This window comes from Peromyscus eremicus, chromosome 7, assembly GCF_949786415.1.
Source record: "Peromyscus eremicus chromosome 7, PerEre_H2_v1, whole genome shotgun sequence".
In the NCBI taxonomy this organism is placed as follows: domain Eukaryota; kingdom Metazoa; phylum Chordata; class Mammalia; order Rodentia; family Cricetidae; genus Peromyscus; species Peromyscus eremicus.
Genome location: NC_081422.1, coordinates 27,538,370 through 27,552,705, shown reverse-complemented (window position 1 = coordinate 27,552,705; position 14,336 = coordinate 27,538,370). Strand labels below are relative to the sequence as shown.

The 14,336-nt window shown below is 46.1% G+C and overlaps 1 protein-coding gene across 1 annotated transcript in view; it reads left to right on the top strand.

The window, feature by feature from the left end:
- The window catches only part of Barx2 (BARX homeobox 2), a 68,191-nt gene extending 62,771 nt beyond the window's left edge, over window positions 1-5,420 (top strand). The window contains exon 4 of the mRNA XM_059266737.1: window positions 4,495-5,420. Within this exon, the coding sequence (XP_059122720.1) occupies window positions 4,495-4,761 (267 nt within the window). The 3' untranslated portion in view covers window positions 4,762-5,420. The remainder of the gene's footprint in view (window positions 1-4,494) is intronic.
- Window positions 5,421-14,336: the final 8,916 nt, after the last annotated feature.

Genomic DNA, 14,336 nt, shown 5'->3' with positions numbered 1-14,336 from the left:
AAGAATGTTAGATTTGAGTGGTTTGGGGGTCTTCTGTTTAAGCGTAGCTCTGCCCTTGGCTCACTTTCAGGACCCCTGAAAGCCCTTTCTGTCAACCATTTCTTGTCTGGAAGAGGAAGGAAGGCAGATTTACCCTTCTACACTGCCATCCTGTTCTCTCTGAGGTGACTGCCTGAACCCCTTCTTAGTACCTCAGCAAGAAAGCAAAAAGATCCATCTTGACGTCCTCAGCTACAGGACATTCTCCTTTCTCAATTTAGAGTTCAGAGGGGGACTGCCAACAGACACAGCTAATAAAGCACACTGTTCTAGATGTATTTGTGAGAGACAGAGAAGCATGTGACCTCACGTCCAGTGGGTTGCCTGCCCTCTCTGAACTAAGGAACAAACTGTCTCTAGGAATTAGTGAGGGAGCAAGCCCCCAGAGAAGGCTGCAGAGTTCGCGGGGGTGTGCAGTCCTGGTGCAGGTCGGGTGTGGGATAATTGCATGTCTCAGGTGTGCTGGGAGGCAGGGACCAGAGGTCGATTCGGAAAGCGGCCAGGAGGGTAGCTGTCTTCTAATTATTGCTTGCACTGGAATGTTTTATTCCATTTAGAAAATGGTTTGATTGTTTTGACTTTTTTTTCATGCTGTAGGAAAACAGCCAGGTGGGGTAAATCCAAGCCGTGTGGGTGGTGTTCTCTAATTGCTGGGCTTTCCTTTGCCAATTAGGTGGCTTCCTTAGACCTGCCCTTTTCTAACTTGATTACTGCATGGGGCAACTGCGTTTTGTATAACCTCTTTCATACCCGATGGAGCTGCTTTCAACATGTAGATTCTGTCTTGGCACAGCCAGGCACTTTCAAAAGCACTGACATCAAAATCAGATACTGACTTACCCGAAAAGGAAGACGGGGTGTCGTCTCTCCAGAGGTGATTTCTGTTCGTGTCTATCCCTTGTTAAAGGTTCCTTCCTGTCTCGTGTGAGCTATCTAGTTGGGTTCAAGTAAGTCAAGAAGGATTGCATTGGAAAAGGGGTGTTTGTTGAGAATACATAGTTTTCCTGGCCTTCATACACAAAAATTAACTCAAAACAGATCACAAATCTACATAAGAGGTAAACCATAAAAGCCTTAGAAGAAAACATAAATAAATATCTTTATTTAGGACTAAACAAGGCCTTCTGATATATGACACAAAAAAAGTATCAGCAACAGAAAAACTAAGTTGGATTTTATGAAAAGATGTACAAATAGCCAATAAGCACACAAAAAGCTGCTCAACCTTGTTAGCCACTAGGGAAGTGAAATCAAAAGCACAATGAGACCCCACTTCTCACTGGCAAGGACGGCTATGATCAGGAAGGCATAATGACAAACGTTGGAGAGGAAGTGGAAAACTGAAATCCACACACATTGTTGGTCGGGATGCACAGTTGTGCAGCTACTTTAGAAAAAGTTCTCAGAACATTAATCATAGAGTTACCATACGATGCAGCAATTACATTTCTGGGTATGGACCAGAGAGAGGTCAAAGCAGAAACTTGCAGAGGTATTTGTTCACCCATGTTCATGACAGCATTATTCACAGAGCCAAAGGTGGAAGTAACCCAGTTGTCCATCAGCTGATGAGTGAGTCATCAAACTTCGATACACACATACAGTGAATATTATGTAGTAGAACATACTACAACCTAGGTGGATCTTAAAAACACTATGCCAAATGAAGTAAGCAAAGCCCACATGTTAGGATTCTGTTTATACAAACTGTCCAGAATGGATTCATCTATAAGGAGAAAGGGAAGACTACTGATTGCCGAGGCGCAGGGTAAAGAGGTTGTGGGGAATGGGGATTTGGTGCTAATGGATATAAGGTTTCTATTGGGGATGAGGAAAAATGCTCTAAAACTGCATTGCAATGATAGTTGCCCAAGTTGACAATTACAACTAAACATTGTTGAACTGGGCAGTTTAAATACATGAAGCATGCAGATTATATCTCAAAGCTGTTTTAATAAGAAGTTAAAGTTTGGTGAGTTACTGTACTCATTCTTGAAGTTCAGCCCAAGAAGGTCCTCTTTTATCCTCGAAGAGAGAGACAGGGTTGATAAATGCCCAGTGACTACATAGAAAGGTCCTGACAGCGGAAGTGTCCGGAGAGATTTGCCCCCAAGGAGCTTCTGTGCAAATGATGAGAAGACAATGATACATTAGAGATGTTCTGTGGTTCCGATCTAGCATGGCCCCAAAGGCCCGTGCGTAGAAGGCTCCATCTCTAGATCTCTACCCTGTAATGCTGTTGGGGGCAGAGAAATGATGGATGCTTTAAGACGTGGAGCCTAGTGGAAGGAAGTTAGGCCATTGGGAAGTGTTCTTGAGTGGATACAGGGACCCCAGCTCCTTCTGTTTCTCTTAGCTTCCTGATCACATGAAATTAACAACTTGCTCGATCACATGCCCTCACATGATAGTCTGCCTTCAACATACGTCCAAAAGTAGTCAGCCAACCATGAAGTAAAACCACTAAAACTGAGTGAAAAGAAACCTTCCCTTCAGACAGGTTTGCTCATCTCAGGTCGTATGCCCCAGAGATATGAATCTAATTAATATAGAAAGTAGCAAAAAATATCTCCTACATTTTCTCCGTTTAATTCAAGCCCTTGCAAAGCTCTTCACACTAGCTGCCCAGAACATTAATTACAGAGAATCGGGGTTTGGAGATAGTGGAGAGAGGGCTGCATATTACCTTCCAAAGTAAACTATGAACATTGAAAAAGTGATTTCTATCGGTCTCATGGAGGTTCTTGGGTAGATCACAAAGTGGATGGCAAAATGGGATAAGTATATAAATCTTTTATACCAACATGTATACAGTATATATATATATATATATATATATATATATATATACACATACATATATATATATATACATATATACCTTCCCATTCCCCTAAATTCTATTTTTTTTGAGATAGGGTCTTATGTAGCTCAGCTGGCCTTGAACTTGTTATATAATCAAAGATGACCTTGAACTCTAATCCTCCCAACTTGCCTCCACCTTCCAACTTCTGGGATTACAGGCATATGTCACCATGATGAGCTTTTTGATCTTTCTTCAACTTTCTGAAGTGTTTATTGAGAAAGGTTCTGTCCATAATAGTTGTCACATGCCTGCTGCGCACAGGGAGCTAGTGGGATGGGCTGGCAAATATGCATGTAGAGCTGGCGTTCTTATGGAAGTTCTCATAGGGCACACGGGGAGAGAATTTGATTGACTCAGGAGAGCAGGGCAGGTAGGCTTCCAAAAGACGTCAGCCAGGGAGAGGCTGCTCTGAGCAGAAGAGAGCTGCCATTCAGTAGCCATCCTGGCTTCTCATGTACACAATGGGTTGTTCCCAGTCACCCTGTGGTAGAAGGTACTCTCGAGTCCCATTTTACAGACTAGGAAACAGAGGCTTTGGTTCTTTAAAGAGCTTCCCACAGACAAAGCTAGGAAGTGGCAGAGTTGGAATTTAGCCTTTGTGGTTACAACTCTTTGTGTGATGGCCAACTACCTCTTTAACAAGACAGTAGAATGTATTTATTTTTAACACCTTTTCTTCTGATAACAGGAATTCTTATAAATGGTCCTTGGTGAAAACTTAGAAAATAACATAATATAGAAGATGAAACATTATCCATGATCTTGATCTTGCAAACAAGGTAGCATACAGCTCTCTAACCTCAAAGTTAGACTATGCTGTATTGTAACTTGTTTCTTTGTAAAAATATATTCCTAATCTTTCCCAAGCAAACACTCTCCTCTATAACAATTGTTTTGGTTATCAAGAATCTCTCTTTGGAATTTACTGTAATTATCTGACTTTTAGGGTACCCACTCTAACTTTTGCTCTTATAACCAATGTTGGGTTTACTATGTTTTGCAGATCAACCTTTTTTTAGACATGAGTGAGTGTCGAGAATTTATCCTGAGGAATTTCTTTTTCTTTCTTTTTTTTTTTTTTTTAGGGGTTCATGTTTTAGAGCTTTTAAGTTGAATTGTGAGGTTGTCTTGAAAAGATGATCAGGCTCCATTTTCACACAATGTGTTTCTTCTCTTGCTTGCTAGCTACAGATTTCGTCCTTTTAATCTATCACTTTGATAGTTATCACATTGGCATTTGAGGTTTAATTTCTTTCCTTTCCAAAGGAGGTGACTTTTTTTTTTCTGTGTTTATGATCAGGGTATTAAATGCCAAAGTATATGATGCCAACTCAAAGTCCACTGGACACGGAAGAAGCTGACTTCAGGGGATGGCCTTAAAATACATGTGGCTAAACCCTTTGGCTTTGCTCTTGGGAGGGAAACTACACAATGCTGTGTGAGGGTGGACCAGGACCAGGAGGGTGCAGGATGGAGGGATTTCTTGGATTCAATAACTTCTCTCTCTCTCTCTCTCTCTCTCTCTCTCTCTCTCTCTCTCTCTCTCTCTCTCTCTCTCTCTCTCTCTCTCTCTCTCTTTTCCCACATAGGTTCTTAAAGGTGGACAGGAAGCACCCACAAAACCTAAGGGGCGTCCCAAGAAGAACTCTATTCCCACATCAGAGGAGATTGAAGCCGAAGAGAAGATGAACAGCCAGGCCCAGAGCCAAGAGCACCTGGAGTCCTTGCAGGGACACGAGGAGCCCTGTGATACCCAGGAACCCAAAGCATGCCATGTCCCCCTGGAGGTGGCAGAACCATCTCACCAGCCCCAGGAGTTGCCAGAAGCTGCTTCTGAACCCCCACCATTAAGCTAAACTAAAGTTCGTTGGGGGGAGGGGGAGACTGGGAATAAGGGAAGAGAGAGAAGGCAAGGAGACTCAGGAGAGAAGACCCCTAAAGCCTAGTCACGTGGGTGGAGCGCCAACCGTCTCCCTCCTCCCAGCGGCGTTTTCATCTTGAGCATTTGATGAAGACTTGTTTGCCTTGGGACTTGCCCTTCTTGCAAGGCTGTGTTAGCCACAGATACCCTTGAGTAAGGGAGATAGCGCCTTGGAGCTGTTTGCCCAGGCTGGGTGATGGCGGTGGGGTTGGATACAGCAGCCTGTCAGTGTGACATGCTAGCTGGGCTGGCCTGCAGGGAGGGCTTCTCTTCTCCCTGCTTCCTTCTGGGCAGCCAGTCAGCAAAGCAGGGAGAGGTAGGTGGGCGGGCTTGAGAAGCCTGCCCAGGCTCCTTGCTGACCCAGCGCTTATTTCTGTAGTTTTAAGAGAATTGAATGTTTTGGGGGTTCTTTTTGGAGGGTGGGGTGGGGAAAACTGTTGAAGACAGGCAAAAAAGGAGTTGGAGGGAGTTGCGAGTTACTAGGGACCTCTCTGCTTGTCAGTTTGGAGACGTGTGCCTTTGTACCTTTATAAGATGGTCAGATGACAAAGAATTTAGGCGCCTTGGCTTTTCCGCTTCATTAAGTTGCCATCCCTGGAGCTGCAAGTGCAGATACGTTAAGATAACTTTTATTTTTTAATTAAAAATAAATCTTTCAAGAGGATTGTCTTGTTCTATTTTCTTTCTTTCTTTATTTTGGGAAGTGTCCTATGGAAAGAGAGGTAGCCAGGTTCCCTGGACCTTCCTTTCCCCATCTACAAAGCAAAAGGTTGGGCCAGACCACTAATGCCTAAGAACAGGAGCCCCAGAAGTTATGCTGTGGTCACAAGGTGAGGGAGCTGGGAAGCTGGGCTGCCCTCACGAAGAAACCCCATGGCCAGCAGCTGTACATCTGGGGCTTCAACTTTAAAAGTTGTGAGAAAAAAAAGTTGTTGTGGCCTTTTAAAAATATATTTATTTTATTTGCATGTGTGTGTGAATGCCTGAATCTATCTCTCTCTCTCTCTCTCTCTCTCTCTCTCTCTCTCTCTCTCTCTCTCTCTCTCTCTCTTTCTGTGTGTGTGTGGGGGTGCTCATGCCACAGTATGTGTGGGAGCCAGAGGACAAATTGTGGGAATCAGTTCTGTCTTACCATGTGGATTCTGGTGACTGAACACAGGTTATCAGGCTTGGAGGCAAGTGGCTTTACCTGCTCGGCTGTCTTGCAGGCTGGCCCTGTTTTATCTTTTGAATAACTAACTGATATGCTTTAAAAGGTCAGAACTATAAAAATAAGCTTTGCTTCTACCCCCAACAGTTAAACACAATCATTTGTATTGGTTTCTCGCTGGTCCTCCCAGCTTTTCTGTATGGAGTATCCAACTTTTAAGAAAAGAAGACTTAAGAACAGACTGCCCAGCCGTGTAAAGTCACGTCGAATCTAAAAGCAATGTCCCAGACTGGGGCTGGTGCCCAACGGTTAAGCACTTTCTTCCATGCTCAGGGCCTGGGGCTCCACTCCCAGCATCAGAGGAAAACAAAGGAGAGGCAGTAATGATGCCCCACTTTAAGTAAGACCGGGGCAGTGTCAGGCACCAAATGTCACAAGGAGGGTTTGTCTGACTCTCATGTACTCTGGCTGGGAAACTTGATTTCTCAGGGTCCCCTTTAGGGTTGTTTCCCTGTGATGCCCTTCAGGACTCAACGCCTAGCTAGTGGCTAGCCAGTCATCGGTTACTGTCAACTCTGCCAAGTAGGCTTGGAGAATGAATACCAGCCAGCTGTTAACAAGGCCTCAACTAGGAGGCAGAGCTGATTACTATTTCGGAACCGGTCCTATAACACACTGCAGAGGCAAACAGGGAAAACCCTGCCTGTGTGCACTCATTGGGCTGCCTGCCTCTCTCCATTGACAAGCAGTGAGATGGCAGCAGCCGTGATGCGGCCGCGGCGGACCTTACCCCGCTGCTACTGAGCAGAGCAGAGAAGGCCATCTTTCTTTTTACTCCTGTGAACAGACAAAGGAGTCAAGGACTTGGCCTCTGAGAACCAGTTTGTGCAGACCACACCCGGCTGCCTGTGTGAGGTGGCTTGTAGCAAGTGTGCGGAAAGCTGTCTCCCTCACCTCTACCCACCCCGCAGTACAATTTTACAATCTGCCGACCAGGTGGTGTCACAACAAGCCAAAGAATACTACGCACAGTGGCCAGAGTAAGCATGTGGATGAGGGCTTTCTGTCTCTTGCCCCAGGGGCTTACTATGCCCCTTACTGTGCTCTGACTACGACCTGTTGGTGCACATACATGCTGCTTTTCCCACATGCTGGGTTCCAGGTGCTTCTCATTCCAGCTTATGCCTTGGCCCATCCTCTTTGGTTTGTTTCTTGCCTGGAGGGGTTGAAGACATTTCACTGGTGAATTTAAGACCTGGGATTATCGTTCCTTGTGTTTGGTAAGGCCCAGCCCAAGGGTACCTCCACTTACAAGCTCTTAGCTTATCCTCTAGCTCAGATGAGCAATGCTTCTTTTTCTCTTTTTCTGATGAATCAAAGATGTGCCAGGCGGGGCCTTTATTATTATTTTTTTAATTGACAGATATAGATTATACATACTTAAGGCGTACCTGATACTTTAAAATCGGCACACAATGTAAAATGGCTACATTAGGCAAATTGGCATTTGCATCATCTAATATACCATTATTTTGTGACTAGAATATGAAAATCTACTGGCAGCAACTTTTAATTACTTAATACTCTAAAACCCATAATCACCATGTTGAACAATAAATTCTTGAACCTTTTCATCCTAACTGAAATCTTTTAAAAAATGATTATTTTTATTTTATGTGCATTGGTGTTTGACCTGCATGTATTTCTATGTGAGTTTGTTGGATTTTCTAAACTGGAGTTAAAGACAGTTGTGAGCTGCCGTGTGGGTGCTGGGAATTGAACCCAGGTCCCCTGGAAGAGCAGCCAGTGCTCTTAACTACCGAGCCATCTCCTCAGCTCCATGAAATCTTGTATCCTTTACTCTGCAGACCTAGTCCCCCATCCCTAACATCTGGTCATTTCCATGGTTACGCTCTACTTCTATCATACCCTCAACTGCTTGAGCAGCTATAAACCAAGTAAGGACATGTCAGGGTTGTCTTCTATAGCTGTTCCCCTTTTCCACTCATATGATGACCTTCAGACCCAGTTATTGTGTCCCTCATTTTCATGCTAAATAGTAAGTAGTCCATGGTAGTTATGTACCAGTTTCTTTATCCATCTGTCAGTTGGACCCTGGGACTGACGGCCATCTCCCTCCGCTATTGTGAGTAATACTGACATGAACATGGGCATGATGTCTCTTTCCCCAGCAGCGGAAAGGAAAGGGCTTAGGCCTCATTTGTAAGCCAAGCCCTTCCCTTCTTCCAGCTCTGTCTTTCCCTTTTAACATACTTCTCAGGGCCTGTGATAGACATCCAGGTACCAGCCTCACAAGTCTCTCTGGAATGTCCCAGTAGATAGGTTGTTCTAAGCAATTCTCGAACAAATTACTGAGTGACACCCCCAGCATTTCTTAGTGCCTCTTAACTTCCTTTCTCCTTTTACAGGCCTTGCTAAGTGAATGCATTCTCCCTCTTCTCTGAAATAAGGACGATGGTCACCAAGGGTTCAGATTTTAATGTAAGGGGTAGTCTCTGGCCAATTTTTGAAGTTTTCCAGAGGAAGAGAACGAGCTTAGGCACTTTCAGAATCTGCTTGGAGCAACTGACCCAAGAGATTTTGATTTTGATCTGGGCAATGGTGGCGCACGTCTTTAATCCCAGCACTCAGAAGGCAGAGGCAGGTGGGTCTCTTATGAAAGCTATCTCTAATTATGAAAGCTAGATCTTTAGCTTAGGCTTATTTCCAACTCACTCTTATAACTTAGTTAACTCATATTTTTAATCTACATTCTGCCATGTGCCTCAGTTACCTCTCCTCAGTACATCATACCCAACTTACTCCGAGCCTGCTGTTGAAATCTGTATACCTAGATTCTTCCTCCTCTTCCTCTCTCTCCCCAGAAATTCCCCCTATCCTCTCCTGCCTAGCTACTGGCCATTCAGCTTTTTATTACACCAATCACAGCAACAGACCTTCACACAGTGTACACTATTCCACAATAGGCCGTGAAATGGGCTGATTCTTTCAGTTTCATACAAGCCCATTAGTCAGAGACAGACCAATGCCATTTTCTGGGTCCTGCAGTGGCTTGCGAGCCATGCTGAGGACCAAGCCAGGGTCCCAGGCCCTGAAGAGTCTTCGTCATAAGCCTGGCTTCTTTCCTCCCAGACAAAGGCCTGTGATGGGCATGCTGTTGTCCCACTGAAGGTTTCTGAGGAGATTTCTCTGGCTCGGCTCTCACCAGGTGCATTCATTCTGGTGGAAAAGAGACTCCTGCTGTAAAGCCCACTGTAGACTGTCAGTGAGCTGATCTAACCACATGACTGTGCTCTGGGTTTAAAGATTTGCTAAGAGGTACCCAAACCATGCAGAATTCAGTAATGCAATGGGTCTCACAGGATGAGCCATAAACCCCCAAACTCATCTAGCTCCTGCCTAAATCTGTGGCTAGGTCAAGACCTAATCCTCTCAAAATTGTCTGTAGGTCCTTCCTTACTGTATTTGAAAGGAACCAGAGATGGATATTAGGGGCAGAGCTGAAACGCACTGTATACAGGAACTCCTCTCTCAGGGTTTCTATGCGTTTCCTTGCCCGCATTGACTAAAGCCTGGACTGGCTGGTGCTTCTTGACTCCTCCCGAGATCCTCACTGCTGTCTCCATGGTCATGTTCGATGCCTGCTGCACTCTTTCCAGGCACAGAGACATCCTGCTTCCTGGAGTCATATGACTCTGTCTCTGAGCCACTGGACCCCAGCATGCCCTGTGCCCAAGAGACAGTGTCCTTTCTCCACTCCTTTTTCTCACACCTCAGCAGGACAGTGTGAAGTCACCTCCTAAGAGTGCTCTGTAACTAACCCCACCTTCTCGCCAGTCTGACCTGTTCATTCCTCCCTCACCTCTTCTTCTTAATGCGCCTTTTGTAAGTGCTGCTGCATCCTGCCATTTTCCCAAGGAGGACAGGGATTCTTTTTTGTTCCCCTCTTTAGCGCATAAATCCCCTGAGGCTGTTTCTCAGTTTATGTGCTGGCACTTCCTCTTTCTCTGCTGAGGTCTCCAAAGGCCTGCAGCTGTACAATTAGACGGTCTGTGTTCTCCTGGCTTCCTGCTAAGCTATGGTTATTGTTATCATTGTTGTTGTTATTATTATTATTATTATCTCTACAGAAATTTGCACTGCTTACTGTCATGAAGTCCGAGGCCCCTCATCATAAAGTACTTCTCCTGGTCCCTGGCCATCCTCAGAATAGCAGCTCTGTCCATGGAGTTTGGAGTTGTCTGTAGTTTTCGGAGTCAAGAAGGTCAAAGAAAAGAGCTTCACTGCCTGCTAAAATTCTTCCAGAACCCAAGATAATAATGCTGGGCCACCTTCCCCTGGGTGAGCCGTGCAGAAAGAAGGGTGACAGCGAATCCATGCAAAGGCCACTGATGGTGCCATCTCCTTCTGGAAAGAGTCTGGACAGGGCTTTGAAGATATCCTCAAAGTGCTTTCGATCAAGAGACCCGTGCAGTGTGGGTGGTGTGTGGCTTGGGGGAAGGTCAATGCCTGCTGAGTATTTATCTAAAACAGAAATTAAAATCTGTCTAGAACAAAATGATACTGGGGAGCTGGTGGAGAGTCAGGAGGCTGTTTGGCCTACGAAGACAAGAGGAGGAGTGGGAAGATGAGCCCTAGAATTGGGTAGAAGGTGAAGACGGTCTGAGCCGTGCCTACAGCTGTGCCTACAGCCTTGACTTTAGGATGGAGCCGAGCTCCAAAGCACAGGATGAGCAACGGTCAGAGGCATACTTTCCATTTCGCAGAGTGGAAGCCGATGGAGACGGCAGCCGATCTGAGAGGGGCCCCAGAGCTGGCAGAACCTGAAGCCCGGGCACCTGGGGCTCCGGAGAGCCATTAGCAGCCATAGGCACAACCCAGCAAGCATTTTAACATCCATTTTTTTGAGCCTAGTCTTAAAATAGCATTAAGTGGGGGCAAGAGATGGGCAAAGAAGAAAAGGAAGGGTGGATTTGCCCTCAAATGGATTCAAATCCTAGAGAAATCTGTAATCTCACATGTTTTCACTATACAGACATTTTTCTCTTTTCCTGTGTGACGGCGTTCTTCCTGGGCAAGGAAGGTGATTCACGGCAGATACACCGCAAAGCATGTCCTTACCATGCTGGGCTGGCTGAGAAAGGGTAAAGGTCTTATGCAGGCCCCTTGTACACCTGGAGTGCTGATTAACACAGGAGCAACAGGTGTTTGTTAAATTCACCCGAATGTCTCTAATCCCGGTTCGTCTCCCAAATCCTGGGTGGAGGATGATTTGGGGTAGGCAGAAAGAGCCTGGTCATGCCATTTGTAATCTGGGTGTGGATCCCGAGGTGGTTCAGCACTAGTCTGGTTTTGCCTCCTTGCATTTCGCTCTTGTCTCTCGGATGGGCAACGGACGCATTATTTCTTGCCCACCATTCACACCCCACCCAGGTGTGCTCTGGAGCTGGCTTCTACCTGGCTGCTTGGGACTGGCCTGCAGGTCCACTGGGCCTCGGAGGGGCTGGACACCTTGCTCTCTAAGGGTCTGTGTAAATCAGTGTGACAGGCTCCTTTCATGCCTGCCAGCCTGCCTGACTTCTTTCTTTCCCCAGCCCTCCTCCCTTCTGTTTATTTTTGTTGCGGATTTATTAGACACACAGTTAAAGTGCCCATTTAACTCTGCGAACTGTCATCATGCCTGCTTCATGAATAAGTTCATTCACCGACAAAACCCTTTAAACATTTTTTTTTAAGAAGGTGGGGGAGGCTCGGGGGGAGAGGAGGAGGAAATAGTGCCCCAGGTCAGTGAGGAGGCCAAGAACACCCGAAACCCAAGCAGAGGCCTCTCCTACAGTTCAAGAATGTAACAAGGGCCCTCAGAGGTGTCTGGATTTACCCTGTTCATCAAGACATGTCATCGCTCCCTCAGGATGCTGGGGTCTAGAGTTCACTCCTTTGTTTGGCCTGCTAGAGAACACACAATTGGAGGCAGGATGAGTGGCGGGTTGTGCACCTGCTCAGAAATGCCTGCCAAGAACCTCAAGACATGCCGGGCCGAATCCTCATCCCTGTGGGATTAGAAACCAGCTCCTTTCATTCAGATTCCCTGGGTTCCTTCAGGGTTTCTCCCCTTCAGGTGGCCTTTCTTCCCAAGCACTTGGATCCTCACTCATATAACTTGCTTGATGGAAAGTGGCAATGTCCAGATCGGCTGTCTATCATCCTGACAACACACTAGATTCTGCAATGGGGACTTTGTTTACCTTGTCAGTGTAATTCCCTTAGCAGACCAAGGATGTAGGCATTACTGCCATGTCCATTTCAGAGATGAGAAAACTGAGACCTAATATGGTTAGGTAGTTTGTACAGCTACTTGACATTGCTGGAGCTCTGTTGTTTTCCTGCACGAGGCTTTGGCAGCTTGCTTATAAGATGGCTGATTCCAGGACAAAGGAGCGTGGAGCTAGCAGGCCTTGTGAACCCTCACTCTCCCTGCAAGCATCCTTTGCCTCTGTTCCCACACAGCTGAAATGAAGGCACCATTCCTCATAGGTTGGGGTGCAGTCTGCCCCCCACCATAAACATGGCAAGTCGGGGTCCTTTCTCACCTCTTCTGTTATATGTCCAGAGGCTCAAGAGAATTAAGGAGGACTGAAGTGGGTTATCATTTGCAGTAACCTTGGAAGCAGGTGCTAACATCTGGATGAACTTGGAGGGGGGAGTCGTAGCTGAAGCAAAGAAACAGGACTTCTTGCTTCCAGTGTTCAAGGATGTGGCCATTTACCCCAGGGAGGGAGGGACATATGAGGAAGATGTGGTCCCTGTGGACCACTAAAATGTAGAGTTCCTTGTTACAGCTACAGATACAGAGACCACTCTTCCCCAGATGTCCTTGAAGTGACCTCTGAGGTCCCAGCAGCCTTCATGTCCTGTCCCATTCCCAGGGTCACCTGGTTTCTGACCGCCAATCACACCAGGGCAACTTTTCCTTGCCCTGACTGTCCACTTCTTTATCGTTTTGGTTTCTGTTTCGGCCACTGCTTTCTTTTCACGGGCACTTTGTTTTCAAGACAAATTTAGTACAGACTCCTCATTCCTCACTCTGTAAGATCCAGTGAAAACAGCTGCTCCTAATGCAAATACAGAGAATGCTCAAGGACACCCCTCAGGCTTGAGGTGGCTGTTCTGACCACTTTCTGGGATGGCAAATGCTGGCTTTGGTTATCAAGGTTAGTTGTGTGTGTCTGGACCCTGGAACACGGCTGTGTGGTCACAGGTGCCAAAGACTTCGGTGAGTGTGAGTTTCTTTAGAAAGGCTTCTGCACACGAAGGCAGCTGTGGCCAAAGGGACTTTCCAGAATCAGGTCAGTTTTAGACTTAGCATCAAGCACCAAGGAAAACAACAGCTAATGCATGGAAGCCAGAGGGCATCAGATCCCTTGGAACTGGAGTTACAGGTGATTGTGAGCTAGGAACCAAACTTAGTCCAATGTGTTGGTTAGATATTGGTCAATTTGATATAAATTCGAGTCAGTTGGGAAGAGGGAATCTCAGTTGGGGAATTGCCTCCATCAGACTGGCCTGTGAGGGCATTTTCCAGATTAATGACTGATGTGGGAGGCTCTAGCCTCACCACTGTGGACAGTGCTAATCCTGAGTACTGAACTGTGTGAGAAGGCAAACTGAGCAAGCCATAAAGAGCAAGCCAGTATGCAGCCTTCCTTCATGGTTCCTGCCTCCACTCCTGCTTGAATTCACCCCTTGACTCCCTCACTGATGGATTGTGGTCAGGATGTAAAAGCCAAGCAAGCCCTTTCCTCTCTAAGTCACTTTGGTTTGGGTGTTTACCATAGCAGCAGACAGCAAACTGGGACACTGGCAGGAACCGCTCTTAACCACAGAGCCATCTCTCCAGCTCCTATGCTTAGCTTTTGAGGAAACGCCACACTGATTTCCAGAGTGGCTGTACCAGTTTACATTTATCAGCAGTATATAACGGGTCCGGGTCCTCCTTCCACAGCATCTTTGATTTGCTGTTTTTCCTCCTCCTCCTTCTTCTCTTCTTTCTTTGTTTCTTTTTTCTTTTTTTGGTTTTTTGAGACAGGGTTTCTCTGTGCAGCTTTGCGACTTTCCTGGAGCTCACTCTGTAGACCAGGCTGGGCTCGAACTCACAGACATCCGCCTGCCTCTGCCTCCCGAGTGCTGGGATTAAAGGCATGTGCCACTGCCCAGCTGTTTTTTCTTCTTTGAAAGCTTTTATAGATATTATTTCATGTGTATGAGTGTTTTGATTGCAGGTATGTCTGTGCACTCTGAAGAGGTCAGAAGAGAGCATCAGATCCCCTGGATTTGGAGTT